The sequence below is a fragment of the Epinephelus fuscoguttatus genome, linkage group LG8 (genome assembly GCF_011397635.1).
Source record: "Epinephelus fuscoguttatus linkage group LG8, E.fuscoguttatus.final_Chr_v1".
NCBI classification, from domain to species: Eukaryota; Metazoa; Chordata; class Actinopteri; order Perciformes; family Serranidae; genus Epinephelus; species Epinephelus fuscoguttatus.
In genome coordinates, this window is record NC_064759.1 from 23,512,723 (window position 1) to 23,539,760 (window position 27,038).

The window sequence follows — 27,038 nt, forward strand, 5'->3', positions numbered from 1 at the left end:
TGAATGCATTATTATTGCCCACTCTTTAGATTATAAATGAATTTGCAGCACGTGTTCTGAATCCCTGAGGCCAGTGTATTGATTGGCCCCTCAAGACGGGTGATAGATGTATATTTGTGTGTTCATATTCTTTAGGTGTGATGAATATTGAACAGCTGAGCCTCAGTATAAAAGCTGAATTGAGGACAGTCATGGTTATGTATAAGGACTCCTGTTTCCCACAAAAAGATGGCCTGTTAGACACTAAATTCAGTGGTCCTCCATCATTATGGCAAACTCAATTCAGCTTCAGTAATGTCATAACGCTGATAGGTGATTTGCCAGCATTCGTCTGCATTCATTTATCTGGAGACAGAATAACATTACTGAATCGTCTTTAGACTCATTAAAACCACTTTACACCTTGCATTAAAATGTGTCTTATATCCAGATTGTATCTAAATATGATTTAACATGATTACATTTATATCGGTTATTAATATGTGTCTCCATTGTCCACATTTAGATCCAACTGAAATCCTGTCGCTCTGTCATTCATCTCGTTTGTATGGGTCCAAAAATAAAAGATAAAATAAGGGACAAGTTACCCTGCCTTTCCACTCCCATTTGTTTTCCACGGCATCTCTGTATGTCAGTTTCATGTATTTTTAATTTGTGTTTAATTTAATTTTTTATTTTTAGTGGATCTTGCAGACAGGATTGAAAACGCAATGACATCGACACTTGTTTTCCAAGTGGTCGCCCCTGGAGGTGATTTGGCCAATCAAGTCACAATCCGTCCTCAATGCATTTTGGTTGCATTTACCCCTGTCCTGTTTTGTGTCTGAGCACTATCTGTTTGTATCAGCATTATTGTAATTCATAACATGATGTTAATTGATAGTAGTGAGGTCATCTATGTATATTGTTTATTATTTAATTATGAACAAGCTTTAACCACACATGCCACTTGATTTAAGGGAATAATTCAAATGGAGCGGTAGATGAGCAGCTTCTGTGTCCTGTGAGGTAAAATTACAGTTTCTGTCAAAGGAGTCTGGTGGTTTTGACTAGAGAATAGGTAACGGTTTCAGTTCCCTGTTGGAAAGGGCTGTCTGAAGGTGAGGTAAAGCAGTGAAAATGTTCCAAATATAGTGTATACTTAAACAGATTTTTTCTAGGTGGCTAAAAATATGTTTTGTTACTGCCCATGTCCACAGCAGTACATTATTTAGCTTCCGTGGAAATACCCATGTCTGCTTCTCCAAACTGAGGTTGGGCCAGCCGCCATCTACTGTTGGTAATACACTGACTATGGATAAGTACCTCATACAACCCCACTTCAAAAATTCTGAACTACCTCTTTTAAAACCTTTTAGCTTTTGTACATGCCAACCAAACTGGCACTTGTTTGAAACACCCTGTATTTGGTAAATCTGTCTGGTCAAACCTAATTTTAATCATTTTCAGCTGCTGCCCACTGTAATCCCCCTCACAAATACGACAGTGCCACCAAAATAGCTTCTCTGTAATTACCTTTGTTTGGTTACCAATTACCCTCAACAGACAAAATTCAGCAAATTTCCTAAACGGGACAACCAACACCAGAGTGATACAAAATACCACATATTGACATTCTGCTTTGCTTTCCCTCCTCAAAAATGTTTACATCTTTCTTGCTCTGATGTATGTATGACCATGAATATTGAATTTTTTGGCGCCTGTTCATTGAACTTTTTCTGAAATCCTGTCTGACCAGACATAACAATTCATCATAGTAAATCTGATTATAAGTTTATCCCTTGTAGATGACCCACACACTTGTTTCTGTCGATGATTAATACAACCTGCTGGGGCAGCCATGATGGATCTGGTGGGGATCCACAGCTGAAGTTCATTAATAATTGGAATGTTGTAGAGTGTGAAGTAATGAATACTAATTATTCCTTTCATGGCTGACGGAAGACTACAAGCCAATCCATCAGCAAGGACTTTAATTTGGTGGAGTAATGGTTCTATCAATAGTACATTAATTCTGGCTTGTGAAGATATAGAGTTGAACCAGACCCAGGCCATGAGGAACCTGTGCCGTAAAATTGGGGCCTTGCCTGACATCCAAGGGGTAATTAGAGAAAAATGAAAAGCCACCAGGTTCGTCAAGCCATCGCTAATTTAATTGAAATGCAGGAACAGATAAATATTGGCTGTTGTGGTGATAATTCATAATTTCTCAAGATTATTTGTCTACCACATGAGTGACATTTGGAGCCACAGTGAAGTTCTTTCCTCTGTTCAGGTCGCAATGTGTGACAGTGAGAGGTCGATGGGCTCAGATGCATAAGGGGTTTGCACTGCTACAGTTCAGATATTTTATAGGACTGTCATTCAGTCATTATCATCATTCAATCATCATTGAAATCACCTGCAGCATCCTTTAAAGGAAAGCACTGGTGATATTTCTAATCATCATTAATGTTTCACTTCCTCACTTTAAAAGCTTATTGATGGGACGAAAAATGTAACTTTCTTACCGTTTTTGCAGAAATAATTACTACTGGTGGTGTTTGATTTGTGAACAATAACATAAAGGTCCACTCTTGATTTTGAAAAGAGTAGTTTGACCAAACAATCCAAACTCAAATCCTAACTTTTTCTGACGCTTTTAACCTGTTTGCTCAGCTGTCATAGAGATGGATCTGTAAACACACAAGCTCAATCTTATCCTTAATGTTTTTAGGACTTCTTGTCTATGCTGCCTTACCAGTTAGGCATTAATATATTTCAAGCTTATTTTGTGAAGATGAAGTTTTGCCAAAACAAAAAGGGAAAAAAATCAACACATTGAACATTTTTGTGCAAAACTGTACAGCTCTCTCATTCTAATACAATTATCAAACCTTTTAAAGCATATATAGCATATATATATGTCATATTTTCATTGTAATTTCTCTGTTCCATTGATGTACTGAACTTTTTCAGTACCTTGGCTTTATTTTTATCTCCTCTCTCTATATTTAGTAGTAGTAGTTTAGTTAAAGTGCACTTCCTGTACTGTAATAATTTCATAACAACATATGTGTGTGTGTGTGTGTGTGTGTGTGTGTGTGTGTGTGTGTGTGTGTATATATATATATATATATATACAGTACAGGCCAAAAGTTTGGACACACCTTCTCATTCAATGCGTTTTCTTTATTTTCATGACTATTTACATTGTAGATTCTCACTGAAGGCATCAAAACTATGAATGAACACATGTGGAGTTATGTACTTAACAAAAAAAGGTGAAATAACTGAAAACATGTTTTATATTCTAGTTTCTTCAAAATAGCCACCCTTTGCTCTGATTACTGCTTTGCACACTCTTTGCATTCTCTCCATGAGCTTCAAGAGGTAGTCACCTGAAATGGTTTCCACTTCACAGGTGTGCCTTATCAGGGTTAATTAGTGGAATTTCTTGCTTTATCAATGGGGTTGGGACCATCAGTTGTGTTGTGCAGAAGTCAGGTTAATACACAGCCGACAGCCCTATTGGACAACTGTTAAAATTCATATTAGGGCAAGAACCAATCAGCTAACTAAAGAAAAATGAGTGGCCATCATTACTTTAAGAAATGAAGGTCAGTCAGTCTGGAAAATTGCAAAGAAGACTGCGCGAATCAGGCCTTCATGGTCAAATAGCTGCTAGGAAACCACTGCTAAGGAGAGGCAACAAGCAGGAAGAGATTTGTTTGGGCCAAGAAACACAAGGAATGGACATTAGACCAGTGGAAATCTGTGCTTTGGTCTGATGAGTCCAAATTTGAGATCTTTGGTTCCAACCGCCGTGTCTTTGTGAGACGCAGAAAAGGTGAACGGATGGATTCCACATGCCTGGTTCCCACTGTGAAGCATGGAGGAGGAGGTGTGATGGTGTGGGGTGTTTTGCTGGTGACACTGTTGGGGATTTATTCAAAATTGAAGGCACACTGAACCAGCATGGCTACCACAGCATCCTGCAGCGACATGCCATCCCATCCGGTTTGCGTTTAGTTGGACGATCATTTATTTTTCAACAGGACAATGACCCCAAACACACCTCCAGGCTGTGTAAGGGCTATTTGACCAAGAAGGAGAGTGATGGAGTGCTGCGGCAGATGACCTGGCCTCCACAGTCACCGGACCTGAACCCAATCGAGATGGTTTGGGGTGAGCTGGACCGCAGAGTGAAGGCAAAGGGGCCAACAAGTGCTAAACACCTCTGGGAACTCCTTCAAGACTGTTGGAAAACCATTTCAGGTGACTACCTCTTGAAGCTCATGGAGAGAATGCCAAGAGTGTGCAAAGCAGTAATCAGAGCAAAGGGTGGCTGTTTTGAAGAAACTAGAATATAAAACATGTTTTCAGTTATTTCACCTTTTTTTGTTAAGTACATAACTCCACATGTGTTCATTCATAGTTTTGATGCCTTCAGTGAGAATCTACAATGTAAATAGTCATGAAAATAAAGAAAACGCATTGAATGAGAAGGTGTGTCCAAACTTTTGGCCTGTACTGTATATATATATATATATATATATATATATATATATCCTGTTATCCAGGTACATTCGAATTGGGGCCAAGGAGTGTGAATACAACAGCAACTTTAAACTCATCATCCACACCAAGTTGGCCAATCCCCATTTCCCTCCTGAGCTCCAGGCCCAGACCACCCTCATCAACTTCACAGTGACTCCTGTGGGCCTGGAGGAACAGCTGCTGGGACAGGTAGTGTCCCGGGAAAGGCCTGACCTGGAGGCCCTAAAGGTGAAACCTTAAGACTTTATTGAAAGATGTAGACTGTTAGTAACAGTAAACCATTTTTGTAGCTCGTTAAATATGCATGACATCAGTCCATTATACTAAATAGAAAAGTCTGAATTGTTTTGTGCATGGTTCCCAAGATGGAGCTGACCACACAGCAGAACCTCTTCAAGATTGAGCTTAAGAGGTTGGAGGACGACCTGTTGAGTCGCCTCTCTGCAGCCCATGGTAATTTCCTGGGTGATATTTCTCTGGTGGAGCAACTCGAGAACACCAAGAACACAGCCGCTCATATTCAGTGCAAGGTGAGGTTATTACAACGGGGTCCTCTCAGGTGTCCGACTGTTGTCGAGTGAATGCCTTTTTTGTCACTCCAGTATTTTTGAATGTCAAAAGACAGCAAGCGCCTCATTTTATTGCATTAGCTGCAAATGGTGTGTAGTTAGGAACATGTGTAATGAGAGGGTTTTGGAGCATGACTGAGAGCCTAATAGCTCATTTTTGTGCAATTGGAACACACAGGTGGTGGAGGCCAGGGAGAACGAGACAGAGATCAACGAGGCTCGAGAACTTTACCGCCCAGCAGCTGAGAGAGCATCACTCCTCTTCTTCATCATCAATGACCTCAGCAAGATTAACCCCATGTACCAGTTTTCTCTCAAGGTGAAACCTTTACCCCCCCCCAAAGTACTCTCAGAGGACACACATCGTTTTTTTGCAGCATTTCAAGCAATGCTCAGAGTTGTCTTTGAGCAATAATCTGTTGGATTTTTTTAAAAAAAATTGTTTGTAATTGTTTCTCTTGGTTATTAAGGTTTTAGGCACAGCTCTGTATGTACAAATCAGCTTGAGTGTGTGCTTGAAGTACCAAAAATGTTACTTTTTCTGAGTGTAACTGTCAATGCAGTGCAGACATTAAGGTCTATATGATCACTGTCCTCTCTTTGGTTATATTACAGGCCTTTAACTCAGTGTTCAACAAAGCAATGGAACGCGCAGAATGGGATGAGGATGTGAAGACCAGGGTGCACACCCTCACTGAGGCCATCACCTACTCTGTATTCCTGTACACCAGCCAGGGCCTGTTTGAGAGAGACAAGTTAACCTTCTTGTCACACGCTGCCTTCCAGGTGAGGGACTCAGGGCCGCCTCAGAGGTGGGGCCTCCTGTCATCCTCATCAATCAAAGTACTTTTCTACCCCCACATTAACTTCAATTAAAAGCAGTCAGCAGGACCATACGCTGCTATTGATTACCTCTCACACCTTGCTCCATGGCTGCTGTTCAGACAGTTGGTTCTGACAGGGGGGTTGGTTCTGATGGCATAATGCAATTATCTGTCATTGCGCCAACTGTTTTCATCTCAGAAATTGTGCTGTTCTGAAGGCTGTCCTTCATGTGGCTATTTCACATTCAGAAGCACTTATTCAGCCTGTATGAGTTCAAACAATCACTTTACCAGAGTTGTCTTGCAGTTTTCAGTTGTTGTGGAAATGATTTAAAGGAGATCAATACAACATAGATCATTACAAACTGCTCTTGGTCCTTCCCCTCAGATTCTGCTCAAGCAGGGCCTGATTGATGCTCAGGAATTTGACTTCCTCCTGCGTTTCCATGTGGAAGCCTGCAAAGTTAGTCCTGTGTCCTTCCTCTCTCCACATGCCTGGGGATCCATCAAGGTACATTCAAGGTTATTAACAAAATCACATGTCAAAAGGCCACATTTTGGTTCTTGTTAGCCGTCAGGTCATCACTACATATTAGGGATGGGCATTTTAAATAACCTAACTGACATATTCGAGGACTTGCATTGGATTATTATAGAGTAGTCAAGTACTCACAAAAAAGAAAATCTAATGTAGGAATTAACATGGCCAACAATGGAAAATAAGTGAAATTTTAAATTAATTTATTAAACAACCAGGCTTCATTTAGTCCATTAATCCATAAATTCAAAGATAATATAAGAAAATCAGCAAACTTTTGTCACTGTGTGCTGTTACATTGATTGGATCCAGACAAAGAATAATCTCTGGAGTCTTGAGCCGCTCTCCTACTGGGCAGCTCATCGTCTGCGCAGTTAGCACTTGCCAACACAGTAGCAACAACCAACATCTGACACCAAGTCATTTAACAGTCCCAGCAAACTCACACCGACATGGAAACCGCTTGACTCTCTCATTAAACCCATTACTAACCACTAAATAATGTTTAGCCATGTGTATATGTGTGTGTGTGTGTGTGGACAGATTCTTACCATCTGTCTCCCCTGTGAGGAGCTCACACTCTCGCAGCAGTAGTCTCCTGATGGAGACAGTGCACACAGCTCTAAAAATAAAAAATAAGATTTTGCCAATTTTAGATATATATAAAAATATAAGTGAAAATTCTAGTGGCGATTACTCTATATGTTCAACGAATACTGACATCCAAATCAAGTACTATTGTACTAATGCCCATCCCTACTACATCCCATTATTCCACTGCTTGGATAGGTTTTCTGATATCTCTTATTTGGATATAGAAAATTTCTACAATGGATGACTTCAGTGGGTTGGACAAAGACATGGAGAGCTCACCAAAGCGCTGGAGGAAGATTGTTGAATCCAGTTGTCCTGAAAAAGAAAGACTTCCTCAGGACTGGAAGAATAAAAGTTCTCTCCAGAAGCTCATCATCCTTCGAGCACTTCGCCCTGATAGGATGACCTATACACTAAGGTAACTAAATGACCAAAGTACATTTGTATTTGTAGGTGCTTTTATTTTACCAAGCTTTTCAACTATGTTTCCTGGCAGGAACTTTGTGGAGGAGTGCATGGGAACAAAATATGTGGATGCTGCCAGACTGGAGTTTGAAAAGCTGTATGAGGATAGTGGCCCCTCGACCCCTGTGTTCTTCATCCTCTCACCTGGAGTGGATCCACTCAAAGATGTAGAAAAACTAGGTACTGTGTAAATTGTTTGTTATTTATACTCCCTGATTACTTAGTAGAGATATCTAGATATTCTTTCTGTGCAGGATTGAAGCTGGGATTTTCCATCGACCAGGGCAGTTTGCACAACGTCTCCCTGGGACAGGGGCAGGAGGAGGTAGCTGAGAGGGTTTTAAAGAATGCGTCTAAACTTGGACATTGGGTCATTCTGCAGGTAGGAAGCAGCGCTATTCAGTGGCAAAGTTACTGCAGTGACTTCAGGCTGCTCCTCCAGCAAGCCTGTAACACACCTAATGATATTTTCTCCCCCCCGAGCAAGGAAATAAACTCAATTTGGTTCAATAAAAACCATAATTGGCTAAATCAGCTCCATAAATGCCTCCTTTTATAGAGAGGAGCCTGTAGCCAAGTGAGCCATTGAGGTTTTCTTACTCATTTTTGAACATAGCAAGACATTTTTTAACACGAATCTTTCACAAATGAACACAAACGTAACTGAACATTAAAAAACAAATGTATTTTTATTAACCTAGTACATAGTCTGCGTAGTCTTTTTGTAATATTTGTGAAATTTTTCCCTGTTCAGAACATACACCTGGTGGCACGCTGGCTGCCCTCTCTTGATGCTCTTCTGGAGACAGCAGCGGTGGACAGTCACCCCAACTACAGAGTGTTCATCACTGGGGAGCCAGCACCAAGCCCTGAGCAGCATGTTATCCCCAGAGGCATACTGGAGAATGCCATCAAAATCACCAATGAGCCTCCCACTGGCATGAATGCCAGTCTGCATGCAGCCCTCAACAACTTCACTCAAGTATGCTGAAAATTAAGTGCATTGCAGTTGACAAACAAAAAACCATAGCATTCAGTTTAACCTACAGAAGCCGAGAAGGACTGTGCATGTAATTCTTTTTTTAGTGTCTTTATCTGAAGATCATGAGATAATCAACTTGTTATCGCGAGAAAACAAAAGGTCCTTCATTTACTCGTATTACTTATCGATTATTTATCACATATCAGGAGTGCCATGGCATCATGACAACTGTAGCAACTGATTTTAAGATGATTTTGTCAGATCAATGAGCACTTATTGTTGATCAACACATCAGACTGCACTTGAGTCATGACGGTGATCTTGAAGGCTGAAATTAGGTGTGATCAAATCAACCAGACACTCATTATCTAGTTCTCCATATTTATTACAGGCTTGCGAGAATGCAAATGTTGTTTTCTTGAGATTAATTATCTTGCTATCTCTAAAAATCTGCCATTTGGTTTTTGAGAATATGCATAAATTAACCTGTTATCTTGACAAAATGAGCTTTGGTATCTTGAAATAATGAAAAAATGAACTTGTGATTTTGAGATTATGCCATTCAAAAACATAATTGCAAGCACGTCTGTTTTTGGCTTCCATAGTAATCTGTATTCCTTTCTCTCCCTTCTAAGGACACTCTGGATATGTGCTCCAGAGAACAGGAGTTCAACTCGATGCTCTTCTCCCTGTGCTTCTTTCATGCTTGTGTCACGGAGCGCCGTAAATTTGGTCCCCAGGGGTGGAACCATAACTACCCTTTCAGCACCGGAGACCTCACCATCTCAGCCAGTGTCTTGTACAACTACTTAGAGGCCAACACTAAAGTATATTTATTTCATATTCATATTTTTATTGTTATTGATAAAACTTTTAATTTGCTTTTTTACTGCTACTTTCTTAAGCTGTGTAAATTTATAATGATTATGGGGTTTGCACTGGCATTATTGTCAGACAGGGATGTTGAATTGCAGTACACTGTATCCAATTACTTATTGAAATCTTTTGTTCCACTGTTATTTGTGAAAAATGTTCAGTCTCGTCTTTTTCCTTTATACATTTCTTCTCTTATAACTATGAACACACAACCTATAATTTAGCTTTATTTCATAAAGACAAAAAATCCATTCTTGGGGTGCTGCACCCCTCTCAACTCCTAATGCATTTCTCTTAGAGCTCCTATTACTCTGGTCACAACCAATTATGTCTCCTAGGTATTCTGCCCTCCAAAAACGAATGTCCTTCATTATGTTAACCAAACAGTAACCTGTATGTGCGTATACAGAGAATTCATTAGGAGGGCAATGAAGCGTTATCCTAAATGTAATTACATGCAGCCAATGTGACAGTTCACAACGCTACATAAGTGATCACTGCAATTAGAGCTGATGAAGGAAGCAATTTGCAAAACAATACAGGTACAAATGATTGTGAACCTCCAGCTTTTGTAATTTGTTATGAATCACAGGTTCTTTTCTTCCTCCTTCACCCTCACGGATCATAATCTCCCGCTGAGGAAAAGACTCTTCTGTCATACATTAGACCAGTGTGTGTAAAGAAACATAATTTTGTTACATTTCCCAACCGTTATCATTATTAAAAGAGCTCATTTGGGAAGCGATCATACAGTTACTGCTCGAAGTTCTAAAAGAGAAAAAGAATAACACAGAGAATGAATGAAAAACTATTCGTGAGATGATCCTGATATATTATTAATATCCTGGAACAATTTTAACATTTGTCTTGGTAGTTTAATTTGCTCCTAATGATTTAAATCCTACATTTTTCTCTTATATTTGCATTGCCATATCAGTCTACAGACTATGTTTTTATAGTCCACGCAGGTGCCCTGGGAGGACTTGTGTTATCTTTTCGGGGAGATCATGTATGGAGGTCACATCACGGATGGCTGGGATAGAAGACTGTGTAAGACCTATCTGCAAGAGTTCATGCATCCAAAAATGGTAAGTCAGTGTTCATGTTATTGTTGTTTTCACAACAGAAGTCCTTTTTAACTGATTTTATTGTGTAATTGTCAAGATTTGAAAACCTGCTAAGTTGAATTTACACTCAAAATCTGGTTACGTTTCATTTTACCGTGCCAAATAGTGAAGCAAATCCACAAAGCTGTTTTGAATGTGTTGGTAGTTTGTAAAGGTAAAGGGTGCCCTCTTGGGATGTAAAACTAAACTGCAGTATTGCACTTCAAGTCTTTGGCATTGCTGATTTTTTCCACCCCCACTTTGGTGATGTTGGTGCGCCACATTTGTCTGCCAACTCCTCTATAAGCATTATAAGGTGATTATTTGGTCTTTAGCGTGTGTTAAGTTGATGGGCGCTTCAACTGGATTCATCTTTTTCTCTCCCACACAGGACAGATTAGTATGAAAGCCTGTTCTGCCAGTGAAAGAAAAATAATAAGGTGAAAACTTAGCCATGTGATGAAAAGACGATCCTGTGTGACATTATAATGAAATATTTCTCTAAATAACAACTTAGTGCCACAAAAAATTGGCTTAGTATTGTAAAAATAATGAAAAACTTTATCAAGATAATGAGATAATAATTGAGAAAGTTCCACATTATTTTGAGATACTAAGTCATTATTTTGAGATGTTTTTTAATTATTTTGAGATACTAAGTCATTATTTTGAGAAGATTTTTTATTATTTTGAGATACTAAGTCATTATTTTGAGAAAGTTCCTAATATAGATTGAGATAGTAAATCATTATTTTGAGAAAGTCCCTCATTATTTTGAGATACTAAATCATTATTTTGAGAAAGTTCCTAATATATTTTGAGGTAGTAAGTCATTATTTTGAGATAGTAAGTCATTATTTTGAGATACTAATTATTTTGAAAAAAGTTCCTCATTATTTTGAGATACTAAGCCATTATTTTGAGAAGGTTTTTTATTATTTTGAGATACTAAGTCATTATTTTGAGAAAGTTCCTAATATATTTTGAGATACTAAGTCATTATTTTGAGAAAGTCCCTAATATATTTTTAGATACTAAGTCATTATTTTGAGAAGGTTTTTTTTATTATTTTGAGATACTAAGTCATTATTTTGAGAAAGTTCCTAATATATTTTTAGATACTAAGTCATTATTTTGAGAAGGTTTTTTTTTATTATTTTGAGATACTAAGTCATTATTTTGAGAAAGTCCCTAATATATTTTGAGATAGTAAGTCATTATTTTGAGAAAGTTCCTTATATATTTTGAAATAGTAAGTCATTATTTTGAGATACTAAGTCATTATTTTGAGAAGTTTTTTTTTTATTATTTTGAGATACTAAGTCATTATTTTGAGAAAGTTCCTTATATATTTTGAAATAGTAAGTCATTATTTTGAGATACTAAGTCATTATTTTGAGAAAGTTCCTAATATATTTTGAGATACTAAGTCATTATTTTGAGAAGTTTTTTTTTTATTATTTTGAGATACTAAGTCATTATTTTGAGAAGTTTTTTTTTATTATTTTGAGATACTAATTATTTTGAAAAAAGTTCTTCATTATTTTGAGAAGGTTTTTTATTATTTTGAGAAAGTTCCTCATTATTTTGAGATACTAATTATTTTGAAAAAAGTTCTTCATTATTTTGAGATACTAAGTCATTATTTTGAGAAAGTTTTTCATTATTTTGAGATACTAATTATTTTTAAAAAAAGTTCCTCATTATTTTGAGATACTAATTCATTATTTTAAGAAGGTTTTTTATTATTTTAAGATACTAAGTCATTATTTTGAGAGAGTTCCTCATTATTTTAAGATATTTTTAGAAACTTTGTCGTATTGACTTACAGGTCGTTTTTTTTTTTTTTTTTTTTCATCACAAGACTAGGACAGGTGGATATATGGGCTTCCCTAGATTAGCCGGTTCACATTTACTACAGAGCTAACAGCCACCTGTTTCTCTAATAAAGCAATTTGGACAATCAGACATCAATCAGTGTGTTTTGCTGTTAGTGCAGAAACAAGTTTGCATCCATCATATTGAATTCTAAAACACACAGGCTGAATTTAGCTTGCAAGATGTGTGTTAGATACTGTGCTGCACTTGTTTTCATCTTCTCAAAATTTCACTCCATAGTTTGAAGGAGAGCTCTTTCTGTGTCCTGGGTTTCTGGCCCCTCTGTTCATGGACTACGGTGGTTACCACAGTTATATTGATGAGCATCTCCCATCTGAGAACCCTACTCTGTATGGTCTTCATCCAAATGCTGAGCTGGAGTGCCTCACTGTCACCTCAGACAACCTCTTACGGACGTTGCTGGAACTGCAGCCACAGGACTCCTCCAGAGGAGAGGGGACGGCTCAGAGCACAGAGGAGAAGGTGTGGAGGGAGAAAGAATCATCAGCTTGGAATACAATAACTTACCTACACAAATAACCTAATGTATGTGTATTATATTTGTCAGGTCAAGTCCGTTATTCAAGATATCCTTGACATGCTTCCTGAGGAGTATAACATGACAGAGATAATGACAAAGACAACAGAGCGAAGCCCCTACATTTTAGTGTGTTTCCAGGAGTGTGAACGCATGAATCTTCTGCTAGCAGAAATAAGGAAGTCCCTTAATGAGCTGGATCTTGGCCTAAAGGTGCAGTCCACTGTGACGTATACTGAACATATTAAACACACTCTTTTTATCAACAGTAGGGTCCTGTAGCATCACTGAGAATTTCTTTGTCCACAGGGAGAGCTCACCATCTCCTCATGTATGGAGACTCTGCAGTCAGCCCTGTTCAGTGACTCTGTTCCAGATTCCTGGGCCAGACTGGCTTATCCCTCCACTAAAACACTGGCACAATGGTAACTACTCCTTTCCAATAATACTGTATCATTCAACATTTGATAATAATTATTTCTGTGAGGCCACTAGTGTGTTTCCCTGCATTGTTTCCTGTAAATTCTGTCAATAAATATGGAAAAATTGCCTTACAAAATGAAGCCAATATTAGGATGACCCTTGCAGACATGTTAAGGCTTGAAGCAATGACATACTATGTTTTTCATTTCTCTTTTATAGGTTTAATGATCTAATATGTAGCTGTCGAGAGCTGGACAGCTGGACTCAAGACTTAGTTCTTCCTGCAGTTGTTTGGCTGTCAGGACTCTTCAACCCGCAGTCTTTCCTCACTGGTGAGATCACAATCTCTAAACCAACAAGACAGATGATTTAGGTGACGTACACCAGACAGATTCTCCAGAAAAATTAACATGCAGACTTCTTTTTTTTCAGCTGTGCTGCAGAGCATTGCTCGTAAGAATGAGTGGCCGCTGGACAAGATGACTTTGACAGTGGATGTAACAAAGAAGACGAAAGACGACTTTGGGCATCCGCCACGGGAAGGGGCTTATATTCATGGACTCTTCATGGAAGGTCAGAATTAATTAAGCTAACATAGGTTTACGGTCAGGTTAACATAGATCTTTGACAGTATATATATGTCTTAAATGTGCAGCTCTGTAAGCATCACCAGTCAGTCAAACCCACCCTGTGTCTCTTAGGAGCACGCTGGGACACTCAGTCTGGAGTCATCTCTGAGGCGGTTTTAAGGGAACTGACTCCAGCCATGCCGGTGCTGTATGTAAGAGCTGTGCCTGCAGAAGAGCAGGAGCTCAAGAATACTTACGAGTGTCCGGTGTACCGCACAAAGCAGCGCGGGCCCACATATGTGTGGACCCTCCACCTCCGAACCAAACAGCCTCCTGCCAAGTGGATCGTAGCTGGTGTGGCACTGCTGCTGTCTGTGTGAGACATTAGAGGAGCAGCGGTTAGGTACTTTATAATATCTACTAACAGTATTATGCAAACAGTGTTAAAAACCTAGTTTTAAGACATGTATTCTCCCATTAAGACAGTATTGAATCATTGATTGTATTCATTTTGCGTTTTATCATGTTTTTAGTAATTACTAATACAACAGACACAATTATTCACTTTCAATCTTGCATTGAAGCAGCCACATTAAGTTTTTAACTGATTATGAACCAGTCAGTTTTATACTGACCTCTATGTGACCTACAAATTATCAGCGAGAAGACTGGTTATTTCTATATAATTATTCTTAACACCTGTCCCTGGGTCCAATTCCCTGTAAAATCAGTCGAAATAATTTACAGCACACTGACCGGAAGAGCCTATTTTTACATTTTCCCAGGAAAAGTTTCTCAGTTAATAGTACTTTAGCCAGCTAAAAGCAGGCTCCTGCTCCTGGAGATTTTCTGTAGAGAGTTCTATTTTTGAAGTTATATTTCATAGTTATGGCTGACAGTGAGGAAGGATTAGCAAAGCGAAAAAGAAAAGGATTTACCAAAGACTAAAAAAAAAGAAAAAAAAAAAGGTAAAAAAAGATACAGTGATAGAGGCCGGCCGAAAACATGGGTCAACCTTGGTTGGTCATTTAACAGATGAAGAGATTTGTGGGATTTAAAAGCATCCAAAATGGATCCTGAATTGAACCTCTTTCTCTTTGACAGGTTTGTAATATGTCTGTGTTTTCATGAAATACAGTGCATGGCATAGTTTTACAATCAATATATGAGTTTATGTTGGTGGCTAAATTAAAGCTAGGTAATTAGCTTTTAACATTACACTGTATAATAGCTTTGCTGTTGGCTTATTATAATGAAGACATAACACTACTGTGCAATGTTGACAACAAATTTACTATTACAGAGCAATCTAACCTGTTAGTTGTAGGCTAAGTTATTAATCTTGCATAGCCCCAAATAGATGCATTACCTCATTTTTTTTCATCCTGCCAACAGTAGGGCTGCAGCTAATGATTATTTTCATTGTTGACTAATCTGTCGATTATTTCTTCGATTAGTCGACTAAGCATTTTATTGAAAAATGTGTTAAAATGTTGAAAAATGTCAGCCTGTCTCTCACAAACCCCAAAATTATGTCATTTAATGTCTTGTTTTGTACTCACGCCAAAGGGCTTTAGTTCACCGTCATGGGAGAGTGCGTAAAGCTGCCAATATTTGAACGTAAGAAGCTGCAATAAGAGTATTTTGGGGTATTATTTTATAGTACTTTTCTATGAAAAATGACTCAAACCAATTAGTCGACTACTAAAATAGTCACTGATTATTTTAATAGTGGATTAGTCATCGATTAGTCGACTAATCGTTGCAGCCCTAGCCAACAGCTCTGTTTTTAAAAAAAAAAAAAAAAAAAAGAGTTTTAAAAGAAGTTGCGGTTTCCTTGACTTGCTTCCATGACGAATGCTCGTGCTAGCTAGGTCAATATCATTACCCAGCCCAGTTGCCAGGAAAAAAAATGTTAGCATTGTGCATTGTTCTGTAAACCATAGCTACGTTACATTTGTACATTTCAAACATTACATATTATATCAATGTTTTTAAATTGAGGTAGATCTGATTACATGTATATGAGTTGACTTTGTCTTGGATGGTGGATGGCATGAGACTGAGATGGGACGGCTTCCAAATTGCACACCCCTCTTTAAAACCAACAAACAACGAAACGAGTTGTTTTTTAGCAAAACATGAACAGTTTTTTCAGCTGTGATTGTGCCACCAAAAGCAGGTGTTTTAAGCCAAAGGATGATCTTTGAATAACCATAACCAAGTGATTTTTGTGTCTAAACATAAGCACACATTAACCACAGCATTGTTGAATCATCAAGTTTCAAGATATCTGCTACATACTGTAGTAACGTACAACGTTAATGTTACATATTTGTGGCTTGCAGAGACGTAGAAGCCCAACGTTTATTCTGGTAATTGGGTTGCTTTACGACACAAGGTGGTAGTGCTCATGGGAAACGCAGTCTTCCTCCTGTGAAACACACACTTTTGATCACAGGAGCTGCCAAAATCAACACAACATGAAAGTTCCTTGTAGTTTCTTTAGTATTGCTGTATCCAGTTTGGTTCATATATGACAGTACTGACGTTGTTTTGTATGAATGCATGTGTGTTTTAGATTTCAAGATAATGGAAATAAATAAGTTGAGTTGCATATTCAGCCAGTGCTGAACCTGTTGTGTGTGTCCGACACTGTTGAACCTCTCCCATGAGATGGTTCAGTCTGGCCGTGATTTGTTGGGAGCTTATGTCTCCATTTGAGACCATGTAATTCTGGATAGGGAGCATATTTTATTGGAAGGTCAAGATTAAAAAAGCTCTCCGGCTGCCCTCTACTAACTGAGTGATACACAATGCCGTCTGGAGGGTTCCCGGACAGAATTCCCAGGAGATGATGTGCATGGTTGCTATTGACTTTTAAATGAGGTGCATTTGACATTGACCTTTTGTACGGCAGAGGCAGAATACTAACAGACGAGTGTAATTCATTCAGCCGGGCCTGTTGGAGAAACCTATTCAAAGACACTGATAGCTTTCTATGAGAAAGCAACACATTAGATTACCCATCCTTTATCTGTCTGCACTCTCTGTTAGCATCTGATTAACTTAATACGAACCAAATAAAACCTTTAGCTCTGAATGAGTCTAAAGAAACACAGCCATCTTATCTAAAATGTTATCTCTTTAAACTGATTTAATTGAGGTTCATTTAAAACCTGCTCAGATTAAAGTGTGACTGTGATTATGCACGTGCGCTGAGGGAGTTGTGCAAAATTCATATGCTCTTAAGTCGCTTGTAGGTCACAGATATGGTAAAATATCGTGGGAGTGCCAGAGTCAAGGTTGAGGTCACACAGCACAGAACAACACTGAGAATTTCTATTTTTAAAGCAAAGAAAAAGAACTCAGAGAGAATTTTGTGCAATCATGAAAAGGAGATACAGCTACTGAACAAATAATATTATTTACTTAGCCTTTATTTAACATTTAAACAAGAATTTTTTTAACTCACTTTTGAAACATTAATTATTCTTGTCATGTGTAAACACACTGTGTCAGAGCAGGGGCTTCATGATATCAGCGGAAATTTGCCCAGGAAGACAGGGCAGGTGCAATATTTATCTTCAAAGATAAACAAGTGACATATGATGTACAAATTACTGCCATTCTGTTTTTTTGTTGTTTCTTTTTGGATAGAAATCAACACTCTTATCTTCTCAAATGAGATTTTCTCCAACGCTAATAACTGCTGTGTTGCTCTTAATTTCTCCCTGCAGCCAAAGTGGCTGCAGACAGTCATGTGGAGGATGGAGGATTGATTCTGCGTATTGTATTGCACGGGGGAAATGAAGAACCAGTCTTCCTGTAGTTTCTCTTCATCTGCCCTCTCTTCCCCTCATTAGCACGCCACAGCAGCTAGCCAGTCATTTGGTGACAGGGAAATGATACAGTGCTGGCAGTGTTTGGGAGGAAATGGCAGGGTACAGGGCCCGGCGCAGCAGGGGTCGTGCCACAGATAGTCATGTTAAAGGCCAAGCAGGACACCTGGTTAAAGTCAGCAAGGGCATCTGGGTCACACCTCCGCCTCACAGCACCCAAAAAAGACATTAGGAAGAGATTGTGCACAGATGGTTTTGTTATTTACAAAAAACTAAACAAAGACCCCTCATTGTTAGTATATCTAAATCACTGGCTATGTGAGGAAGCAGGTCCTTGTCAAGTGAGATATTGTCTCAAGCTGTTATACAGGAAAGTGTAAGACCTAACCTAGATCAGTGTCCAAAAGTGGGTTGCAGGTCCATTCTCTAAGGACTACAAGTGACTTGTCAAGTTTGGGAAAAAAAAAACAACAACCCACACTTCATTTGAAGTAAATTTCCAGCACAGAACTTTTATGTTTCCTGCTGTAGAATGAGTTACTAACAGGCTGCTAATTGACAAAGACAGCAAACTATCTTCATGATGTGGCCAAACACAAGTGTGACGCTAAATTTATTAAACTATTTGACCTCGAACCAATGACAAAGGAGAAACCAGGACCCTGTGGCTGGACCAGTTGGGAACCACTGCTGCAAGTGAATGAAAAATATTTGCAAAATCAATGTACAGTTTTGGAACAGTGTGTTCTTTCTAAAACAGTTTTAGATTGTCAGGGCCTGATTACCCACTAGGGGGCACTGTGGCAAATATACAGTGTTAGGGCCCCTGTTGACCACCCATCCCATTTTCCCTACACTCCATACATTGTGTAAGTATTAATACTTTGTTTATGGTAACTTCATTAAGCACAAGTGAAATCTGAAATGTAAGCACAATATATAGAAAATAAAATAAACTTCAGGCAAATACATTTACACAAATCAAATCCCATAGAGTGACTTGGAGCCTTTTGGCCCCTTGAGGGTCGCAGTCACGGCATTTGCCCACTTTGCCCAGTTAATAATCCAGCCTTGTAAAGTTTTATGATCGTTTCTTTAGAAATGAATCACTGTATATATCTGTATATATCTGCATACTGTTGGTAACTGCAGTATCAGTTAATATTCAGTTTTTAAGAGCTGAACTGTGCAGCATTGTAGTAGTCAAGACCACCTAAACCGAGACCAAGTCATGACCAAGACCAGAGTGTATTGAGACAGAGACAAGACCAAGGCCAGAAGAGTACAAGTCCCACACTGCATGACACTAAAATGTGTAAAATGAAAACCATAGGCATTCCTCAAATTGATCTGAAAAATCCACATTCACATAAAACTCCCACAGAAAACAAGTAAAGATTCCTCTTTATTCACCTCTTTAATTATCTATTCACCTCTTTTATTAAGTGCACCATGAGAAATGTCTTGACAAAATAATTAAAAGCCATTTCAGAGCTGATTTTATGTGTAGGAATTCCCCTTTGTTTTCTATGAGCAAACAAATACAAACACTAAAAAGACAAAATAAAATAAGCATATCACTTATTTTTTGCACAGCCAAAGTGATATCCCTGCAGCTGTTGTCTTGACTGGTCTTGGAAAAAAAAATCCAGAGTCCTCTGTCTGAGATTGAGACAAGACGGAGTAAAAGTGCAGTCGATCCAAGACCAGACCAAGTACTGACCTTGAGTACTGCAACTCTGCTGTGCAGCTCTCATGCAGCCACAGAGAGGCAGTGAAGCTTCACTGGAGACTGGTCTGATATATAAATAGAGGGAAGATGATGAAAAATGATTATAAATACTTTTCTAACAAAGCAGAAAAGACTGGAGGCATTGAATGAAAAGATGTGAGAAAAAATAAAATGCTCGGTGCCAAACTTGAAACCCAAAGCAATGCAGAAAAGCTCACACATTGAGTATTTTAATCTGTCCCACTTTTCTGCATTCAGTGCTCCTTTATTTTTCATTTGTGTTTTATGTGTGTGATTCTTTAACTATGTTGAAAACCACAAACCACACATTGCATTATTAATGTGTCTGGCATTGGGAACAAGTGATGGAGGCAGCCTTTGAGAGGAAAAAGGAGAAGTACAGTGAGCTTGCTGCTGCTTGCACTGAAGCAGGGTGGAAGGCATGCATCTACCCTGTGGAAGTCAGATGCAGAGGCTTTGTTGGAAAATCCCATCAGCTGCTAAAAACCCCAGGAGTGCCTGGGTCCAAGCAAAAGAAGGTACTCTGGGAAGTGGCCGAGAAGGCAGAGAAAAAGAGCTTCTGGCTGTGGCTCAGAAGAAGAGACTTGAAGTAGGGGAACCAAGGATCCTAGGGCATCGCAGGGAGACGTCCCTTACACCCGCCCACCACCTATAGATGTTCTGGGATTCAAGGAGCTCCCAGCTGATGACCCTGCAGCGGAGATGTGACAGGCAGAAATGGCTTGCAGGTAACAAACACCTCTACCTACATCTAAGCAATAGACAGTATAATCAGTCTTCTAACTTACTGTAGTCTGTACTGCTGTAGTTTCAATCTTTGCTGTAACCTTGGATAAGGTATTTTGAATGTCAGCACCTTATACATTTAAATATAGATATCTTTTTACAATAACCAAACTCATGATGATGAAAAATATTTTATTGCATGCACAGTTGACACTGGTGGTCAATCCATGGTTTGCCATATCATGCAGACCAGCCAAAAACGGTGCGTACAAAAAAAGGAGAAAGAAATCAAATTTAACCAATAGAAGTAACATCTATCGAACAAATAAATAATTCTGAAATAAATAAATATTCCTATCCAGAATGTCAACATATGGTGTATATATACAGTATAAATAGAATCAACTGTACATCGTTGATGATACAAATGAAACTCAGAATAAGATACTGCTAAAGCATTTTCTCTCCATGATCTCTGCGGGCTTTAAAAATCCAAAATATACAAATAAAACCTCAAGATATTATAATGCAAAACTCCAACTACAACACTTCACAACGCCGACTTAAAATGGCCGAGCCTCAGGGCAATTTTTAGGTAGCCAATCTGGAGAATAAATACCTTAAAGTGTCTTTTATAGCCACACACTATACAAGTGGATACAGCAGTGTTAGTACACACCGTACAGAAGGAAATGGCTTCAAGTTCTTTTTGTCTTTAACTTTTTTTTGTCCAGAAGGTGCTGTAGTACTTGTTTTTTCTATTGCTTTTACTTGTAGTGACAGTTCACCCACAAATACAATGAAATTTATTCTTCCTCTGTGGTCTCTATCCATACGTTTACCCAGGATGAAAGAGATATGCTGCAGAGATATGATGCTGCTGCAGAGTTTTTCAAATGCTAATTTCTGGCACTCTGAGCACCAAACAGCTAAAGCCGATGTCTCTGAGCCTCAACCAATCAAACATGATCTGATCTGGCAAAATGCACTATGTTGTGTTTTAACCTGAACTTTAGAGACCAATACAAATGTATCAGTGTCAGTACGAGTCTGCTGCTTCGTTTAACTGATTGTCCGCAGCTCAACTAGATGGAGATCCTTACGCTTCTAAAGAGATGAGCAGCTAGCTTTACTATGAATGGGCGTTTTTTATGGCTTTTGGCACTAACATACGTGATTATAACTCACACACGGGACATACAACTTTCCCCACACATCAAAGAAACACACTATACTGTGTATTCTCACTTAATTTTCTGCTCTAATACCATATGAACTGCTTCATCTAATACAGTGGTTCCCAACTGGTCCAGCCACAGGTCCAGATTTCTCCTTAGTCATTGGCTCAAGGTCCACACAGCTTAATACACTAATTGTCATACTTGCGTGTGGTCATGTCGTCCAACTAGTTTGCTGTCTCTGTCAAGTAGCTGTCCATTAGTCACTCACTCTACAGCAGGAAACAGCACTTCAAAATATAAGCTTTGTGCCAGAAATTCACTGTACTTCAAAATAAAGTGTGTTTTTTACAAACTTGACCTGTGACCCACCAGTTGGGAACCACTGATCTAATACACTTTATGGTTAAACAATAGAAAACAGTACAGTAAGAGAATTCTGCAATGTAAAAATAGCTAACGAAAATAATATATGAACATGTTATATATGTTTCCTTTTCACTATTTCTGTCATCTTGATCCAACTTGTTGTGCAAACACTGTACTGATCTGTTCGTGACTGCCTGTCCCACATCTGGCAAAGAGAACATGTGGATCGTGTCTGAAGAAAAGTGAAGTGTGTGTACAATATAGGACTGAAATACTCTTTGGTTAACTCTGATGAAACAACCCACTGATGCCAGATCCTTAAACACAGAGAATACAAAAAGATGTATCATGAGTTTATCTGCACCTTGATCACTTTATGTGATTTGTGTGGCTAAAGGTTCTGGAAAGGCTCGTACGTGGACCTTTTTGTCACACACACTGTTATCAGTCTGTGTATTAGATGGGAAGCACTGCAGCTGCAAACTCTTGTTGCAGGCTGCTGATTCTCCACAAGGAAGAGCTATTGGGTTATTGTTAAATCAGCTCTACTCTTCCCAATCTTTGCTGTAGTCATAGCAGCAGCCGGTTTGGCCCAGCAGATCTACATAGTTGGGGTGACACAGCTGGCACTGCAGCTCGGCCTGCTTGTAGGTGTTTTGGATCATCTATGCTAACATTTATGCATTTAACCTCAGACATGTCTTTTTCTGCTTATTCCCTTCCCTGCTGAGACTTTCCTGATTGAGCAGCTCCCTCCTGTGGTCGGCCAGGGTCATGCAGCATCCTCTGATTGCTCACTGAGTCCTGAGAGATAGATGATAGCGGTGGATTGTTCCTTGGCGTTCTGACAGTCTGGCTGACACAGTGGGGAAGTGCAGTAAGAGCTGCTCTCTTATGTGCGAGGCTCCAGCCTGTGTGACAGTTCGAACAGAGTCTGCTGATTGTCGATGATATGCAGGTAATCAATGTAGGCTCGCACCTCTGTGCTGCTCTTCTGTGTGATGCCATTTCCTGTGGGGAAAGAAAAGGTTTTAACTCTAAGCCAAGAGCAGCATCCTACTGTATCTTTAATTAGGATGCACGTTGGATAATTATCTGTTGAAGATAATGCTTTCAAGTGCTCTCTAAGATTTTATGTCATGATACTCCTGTGGGTCATTGTGCTTTAAAAATTCCATATAAAATTCAAATTAAATCAAATAGATGCGCATTTAATTTATAATCATATCAAACATGTTACGAAGCAACATGTCACTGTAATTACATTATATCTGTCAGCAGTGTTACGCGTCAGTGTTCTAAATTCAGTAATCACATTACAGTTTCTAATCAATTTATTTGCTTTACATAAGTTCTTCAATTACCTGCATAATGGGTGGATAGAAAAAAAGGCTTATGGAAAAGCTGTTTGGCCTGGGCAGTCTGTGCTGACTCAGAGGAGGTACAGTATATCTGACAAACGATTTGAGAGGCTCCTTCTCATGAGGTAAAACCACTGCTTTAGTGATAAACAGATCTAATATGCTATAAAGCCATGGTTTGGTGAGTGAGCGATTGATTGAGTGTGTGTAGCCTATTAAATGTCGTTCATATACCATTTAAATGTGACATATTTTCTCTAAGTCTGTCCTCATAGTGCTGTTAGGAAGGCTAGTCTCTTATATTATGTTTAGGCCAGCTGATATTTTATTTTGAAGTCAATTATATTTGTACAAGGCAGAGTTCGGAGGGCTAGCCTCTTTTATATATTGATATAGTTTCATTTTGAGGCAGTTACAGGCTGCTGCAGCGCTGTGCATATGTGGGCATATGTACGAGGTTTAACGTCGATGTTATAGTTATGCAAAAGAAATGTAAAGAGTAGTATACAAATTACTTCCTTCTACAGGGATTAAATGAGTACAGTGATAAATTACTCTTTTTAAAAGTGACGAGAAAACTATAAGTCAATACTTTTTTTTTTTCAGTGTTGAACCCAACATATCATGCATGCATATCATGTTACTGATGGCCTGGTAAAAATATCATATTGAAAAAAGCCATTAAGACCAACTTTTCTTTCCACTTATGACACACAGGGATGTTGTGGACGGTAAAACCAGCCAAAAATATTTTGATATCAAAAAATGAATTGATTGGACATCATGGTAAAGAGTATTAGGCTAATCTGATTTAAGTTGTAAATGAAGGGTGTTTTCACATTAAGTCCTTTTTGGAGGTTTTACATGTAGTTCTATTTAAACAATCCAAACTCAGTCCTCTTAAAGTGGACCAAAAAGTGGACCAACAGAAAAGGGACTCTTTTTGTGTTCACATTGTCAGATCATTTGAAAGAGGACCCAGTTCTCTTTCTTGTCAGCTTCAGCTCTGATGGGGCCTCAGTCCTCTTTCTGTTCACACTGTATATAATATATATTGAAATAGTTTTGTTTTTACTCTGTCATGCCACTGCAGAGCGGTTAAGAAGCCCCTCATTTTCAGATGAACTTAAAATTGGAGGAAAACTTTAGCATTTCTGTGCTGTAGACTGTTGCTGTTTGATGTATTCTACACTCCACATCCTGGTCTTGTGTCCTTGCAAGCATTACAGGCCAGCATGGTTTGGTCTGTTTTTTCAAGCGTCTCAGTGCAACAGCACATCACAGCATGTGATCTAGAGGGCATTTTTGTGTTCACGAGGCACAGGTTAAGTGAACCACGCAGCAGACCTGTCTGAGAAGAAATGCTGAGTCACCACTCTGAGTCTGTTTAGAGGGCTGAAAAGGACCAAGTGTGAAAACAGCCTTACTGTAATTGACAGACCATCTATTTCTTTTGTTTACTTGTGTTCTGAGAAAGGGGCAGGTGAAATAAGATATTTTCTTCTTCTGGCTCCTTTTCAGTTACAGGGTGTGTTGTTAGAGTTGTTTTGAGTGTTAATCTGATTGTTGTGCAGTAAAATAAGAAGAACTCATTTAAAAATTACTAAATTTAAACCAAATGGAGACAGTGTATTTCGAAGTTAACAGATTTGCTTATTTGCCTTGCAAAGACTGATACTGCATCCCTGATTAAGAGCAGAATTACTGAGTAAAGTTTAGAATCTAGGTTGATCTTGCACCCTAACATGAGGTTTGAGTGATCTGAATACTGACCCATGTGATCTTTCTGACACTGCCGGATGAGCCGCACCGTGTCCGCTATCATGTGCTGGAAATAAAGATGGACACAGGTGTCATTCAACATTTAAATTTCAGCGCTGCTGTATGTTTTATGGAAGCATGCAACGTTCATGAACTCACCAGCTTCTCAAAATTGACCAGGTTATCATGAAATGTCTTGTTGCCTTCGTGTATGAACGTGATATCTAAAACAGACAGACATTTGGTTAGTTTTCACCAACAGGTATTCGGGGTAAAAATGTTTGATTCTACATTTCAGATCAGCCTGATAGAAATATTTCACTGCGCTCTCCTCCCAGAGTTAGACTAGGTGTGGGTGGGGTATTGAAGTGACAGAATAATGAGCGCACCTTTCAGTAGCAGTGGAGGGAAGGGGATCTTTGGCGCCTTCATCTTCTTAAAGGATTCCCTGTAGGCCTTGTGGTTCAGTGAGGGATCCTGTGAAGACATTTTCAAAACGAATGAGTGTAAACCTCTCGGGATGAATGTGTGTATGTGTGCCTGTGCATGCGTGCTTTGTTAGCTACATTATGGCAGCATGAGAATCTTATGATTATTTAAAGCACCTGATGTTTTGAAATGAAAAACATCTGTTTCTCCTCTTCCACACTGAAGCACGAGTTTGTATTCCCCGCTGCAGTGGATTAATAATGTAATAGTTTTTTCATTTCAAAACAGATATATACTGTGCACTGAATACACTGAGTGCCATACATTACACTTACTGTAATTGTCTCCAGCTCTGAAAACAGCTTTTTGAATTTCCCAGGAATTTTCTGCAACAGACAATAACAGGATCTATTTTTTTAGATGTACTTGTACATGAAAGGTAGCACAGATGAAAGCAGAAGATGAAGAAAAGGAACATCCTTACCTCCCATGTCTGACTGAGGCGGCTCACAGCTGCAGTGTTCAGACCCATTATAATGGCAAAGAAACAGTTGAGGTTCCTCTGTGCTTTACAGCTGCAACAGATCAATGGAGCACACAATTCAGTTACTTCAGGGGGTGCACTTAACGGCACAAAAGCAGATGTAGTTTATTGATCTGCCACTGGAGGGGGCAGCATCCCCGTGCAAATCTAAACACGTCTCTAAAGATTTTTGGGGCTGAAATGCTGTTGTGTTGGCTAACTGGTCTGCATAGGATCACACTGAATACATCTCTGATCAAAATGCAGGGGGATGTGAGTGAAGCTACTAACTGAGCAGCGATCTTGATGAACTTCTTGATGAGTTGGACCCTTTTGCAAAGAGTCGGGCACAGCAGCACCTCGGTCATTACCCACAGCTGGACTTCATTGCAGCGCTGCAGCAGTAGCTCCAACGCCACAGTGTGGTTGCTGCTACTGTGGCGGCTGAAGGTGAAATACACAAGTTCTTGCTGGAAAAGAACATCATGCACTCATGAGCTGACAGCAGGACACACAGTGCTAACAGGGTATCATGTCAGATCACTTTTTGAACAGTTAAGATCTTTTTTAAAGGTCCAGTGTGCAGGATTTAGGGGGATGTATCGACAGGAATGGAATATGACACAACAATCATCGTGTTTTCGGAACCTTACAACCAGCCGTTTATAGCTACATAGTAAGTGGTCTGCATCCATGGAATCCACCGTATTGCACCACCATGTTTCTACAGTATCCCAGAATGGAGAAACAAAATACTGGCTTTAGATGGGGCCATTCACCATAATCAGCAGCCGCTTTGGACAAGCTGAACAGCATCTCAAAACACTAGTTTTTAAAGTGAAACTGCTTTATTCAGTGTTCAAGTTTAAATCACTGGTTGCAATCTGCAGTCCTCACCACTAGATGTCACTAAATCCTACACACTGCTCCTTTAAAGGCAACAAATTATGTATAAGTAGGGAGGATGTGGGGCAAACCTCGTGTATGGAGTCAAAGATGGTCCAGTCAAAGTTGGTGAGGGCAACGGCCACATCCCATGTGTTTAAACTGAGCATGCGAGCTGTCCTCTGCTGCAGCTCGGAGTTGTCTGTGAACGGGTTCTGCAGATGGAGAACAAATGAAAAATAATATCAGACACATGACAACAACAGGGCCAGTTTTTCATGAAACCACCTGAATGACTGACATCATCATG

General features: G+C 39.1%; 2 protein-coding genes across 6 annotated transcripts in view; one reads left to right on the top strand and one right to left on the bottom strand.

Moving 5' to 3' along the window:
• LOC125893306 (dynein axonemal heavy chain 11) overlaps nt 1-17,016 on the top strand; it is a 52,348-nt gene extending 35,332 nt beyond the window's left edge. The window contains exons 66-82 of one of the 3 annotated variants that reach the window (XM_049583894.1): nt 4,563-4,767; nt 4,905-5,069; nt 5,287-5,427; nt 5,724-5,894; nt 6,321-6,443; nt 7,289-7,482; nt 7,561-7,709; nt 7,784-7,911; nt 8,284-8,511; nt 9,147-9,338; nt 10,347-10,475; nt 12,612-12,854; nt 12,940-13,122; nt 13,219-13,334; nt 13,552-13,664; nt 13,765-13,905; nt 14,034-17,016. In XM_049583894.1, coding sequence (XP_049439851.1) covers nt 4,563-4,767; nt 4,905-5,069; nt 5,287-5,427; nt 5,724-5,894; nt 6,321-6,443; nt 7,289-7,482; nt 7,561-7,709; nt 7,784-7,911; nt 8,284-8,511; nt 9,147-9,338; nt 10,347-10,475; nt 12,612-12,854; nt 12,940-13,122; nt 13,219-13,334; nt 13,552-13,664; nt 13,765-13,905; nt 14,034-14,281 — 2,869 coding nt within the window. In that variant the 3' untranslated portion in view covers nt 14,282-17,016. Of the gene's footprint in view, nt 1-1,199; nt 1,280-4,562; nt 4,768-4,904; nt 5,070-5,286; nt 5,428-5,723; nt 5,895-6,320; nt 6,444-7,288; nt 7,483-7,560; nt 7,710-7,783; nt 7,912-8,283; nt 8,512-9,146; nt 9,339-10,346; nt 10,476-12,611; nt 12,855-12,939; nt 13,123-13,218; nt 13,335-13,551; nt 13,665-13,764; nt 13,906-14,033 lie in introns of those variants that run through there. The other 2 variants (XR_007449857.1, XR_007449858.1) reach the window with 2 other exon arrangements.
• Nucleotides 17,017-20,400: 3,384 nt separating this feature from the next.
• Nucleotides 20,401-27,038, bottom strand: part of LOC125893323 (rap guanine nucleotide exchange factor 5-like) — a 31,245-nt gene continuing 24,607 nt past the window's right edge. For all 3 annotated transcript variants that reach the window (XM_049583915.1, XM_049583916.1, XM_049583914.1), the window contains 8 exons: nt 26,821-26,943; nt 26,135-26,313; nt 25,805-25,895; nt 25,656-25,706; nt 25,281-25,368; nt 25,051-25,115; nt 24,904-24,958; nt 20,401-22,780 (listed from right to left, as the gene is read on the bottom strand). In XM_049583915.1, coding sequence (XP_049439872.1) covers nt 22,662-22,780; nt 24,904-24,958; nt 25,051-25,115; nt 25,281-25,368; nt 25,656-25,706; nt 25,805-25,895; nt 26,135-26,313; nt 26,821-26,943 — 771 coding nt within the window. In that variant the 3' untranslated portion in view covers nt 20,401-22,661. The remainder of the gene's footprint in view (nt 22,781-24,903; nt 24,959-25,050; nt 25,116-25,280; nt 25,369-25,655; nt 25,707-25,804; nt 25,896-26,134; nt 26,314-26,820; nt 26,944-27,038) is intronic.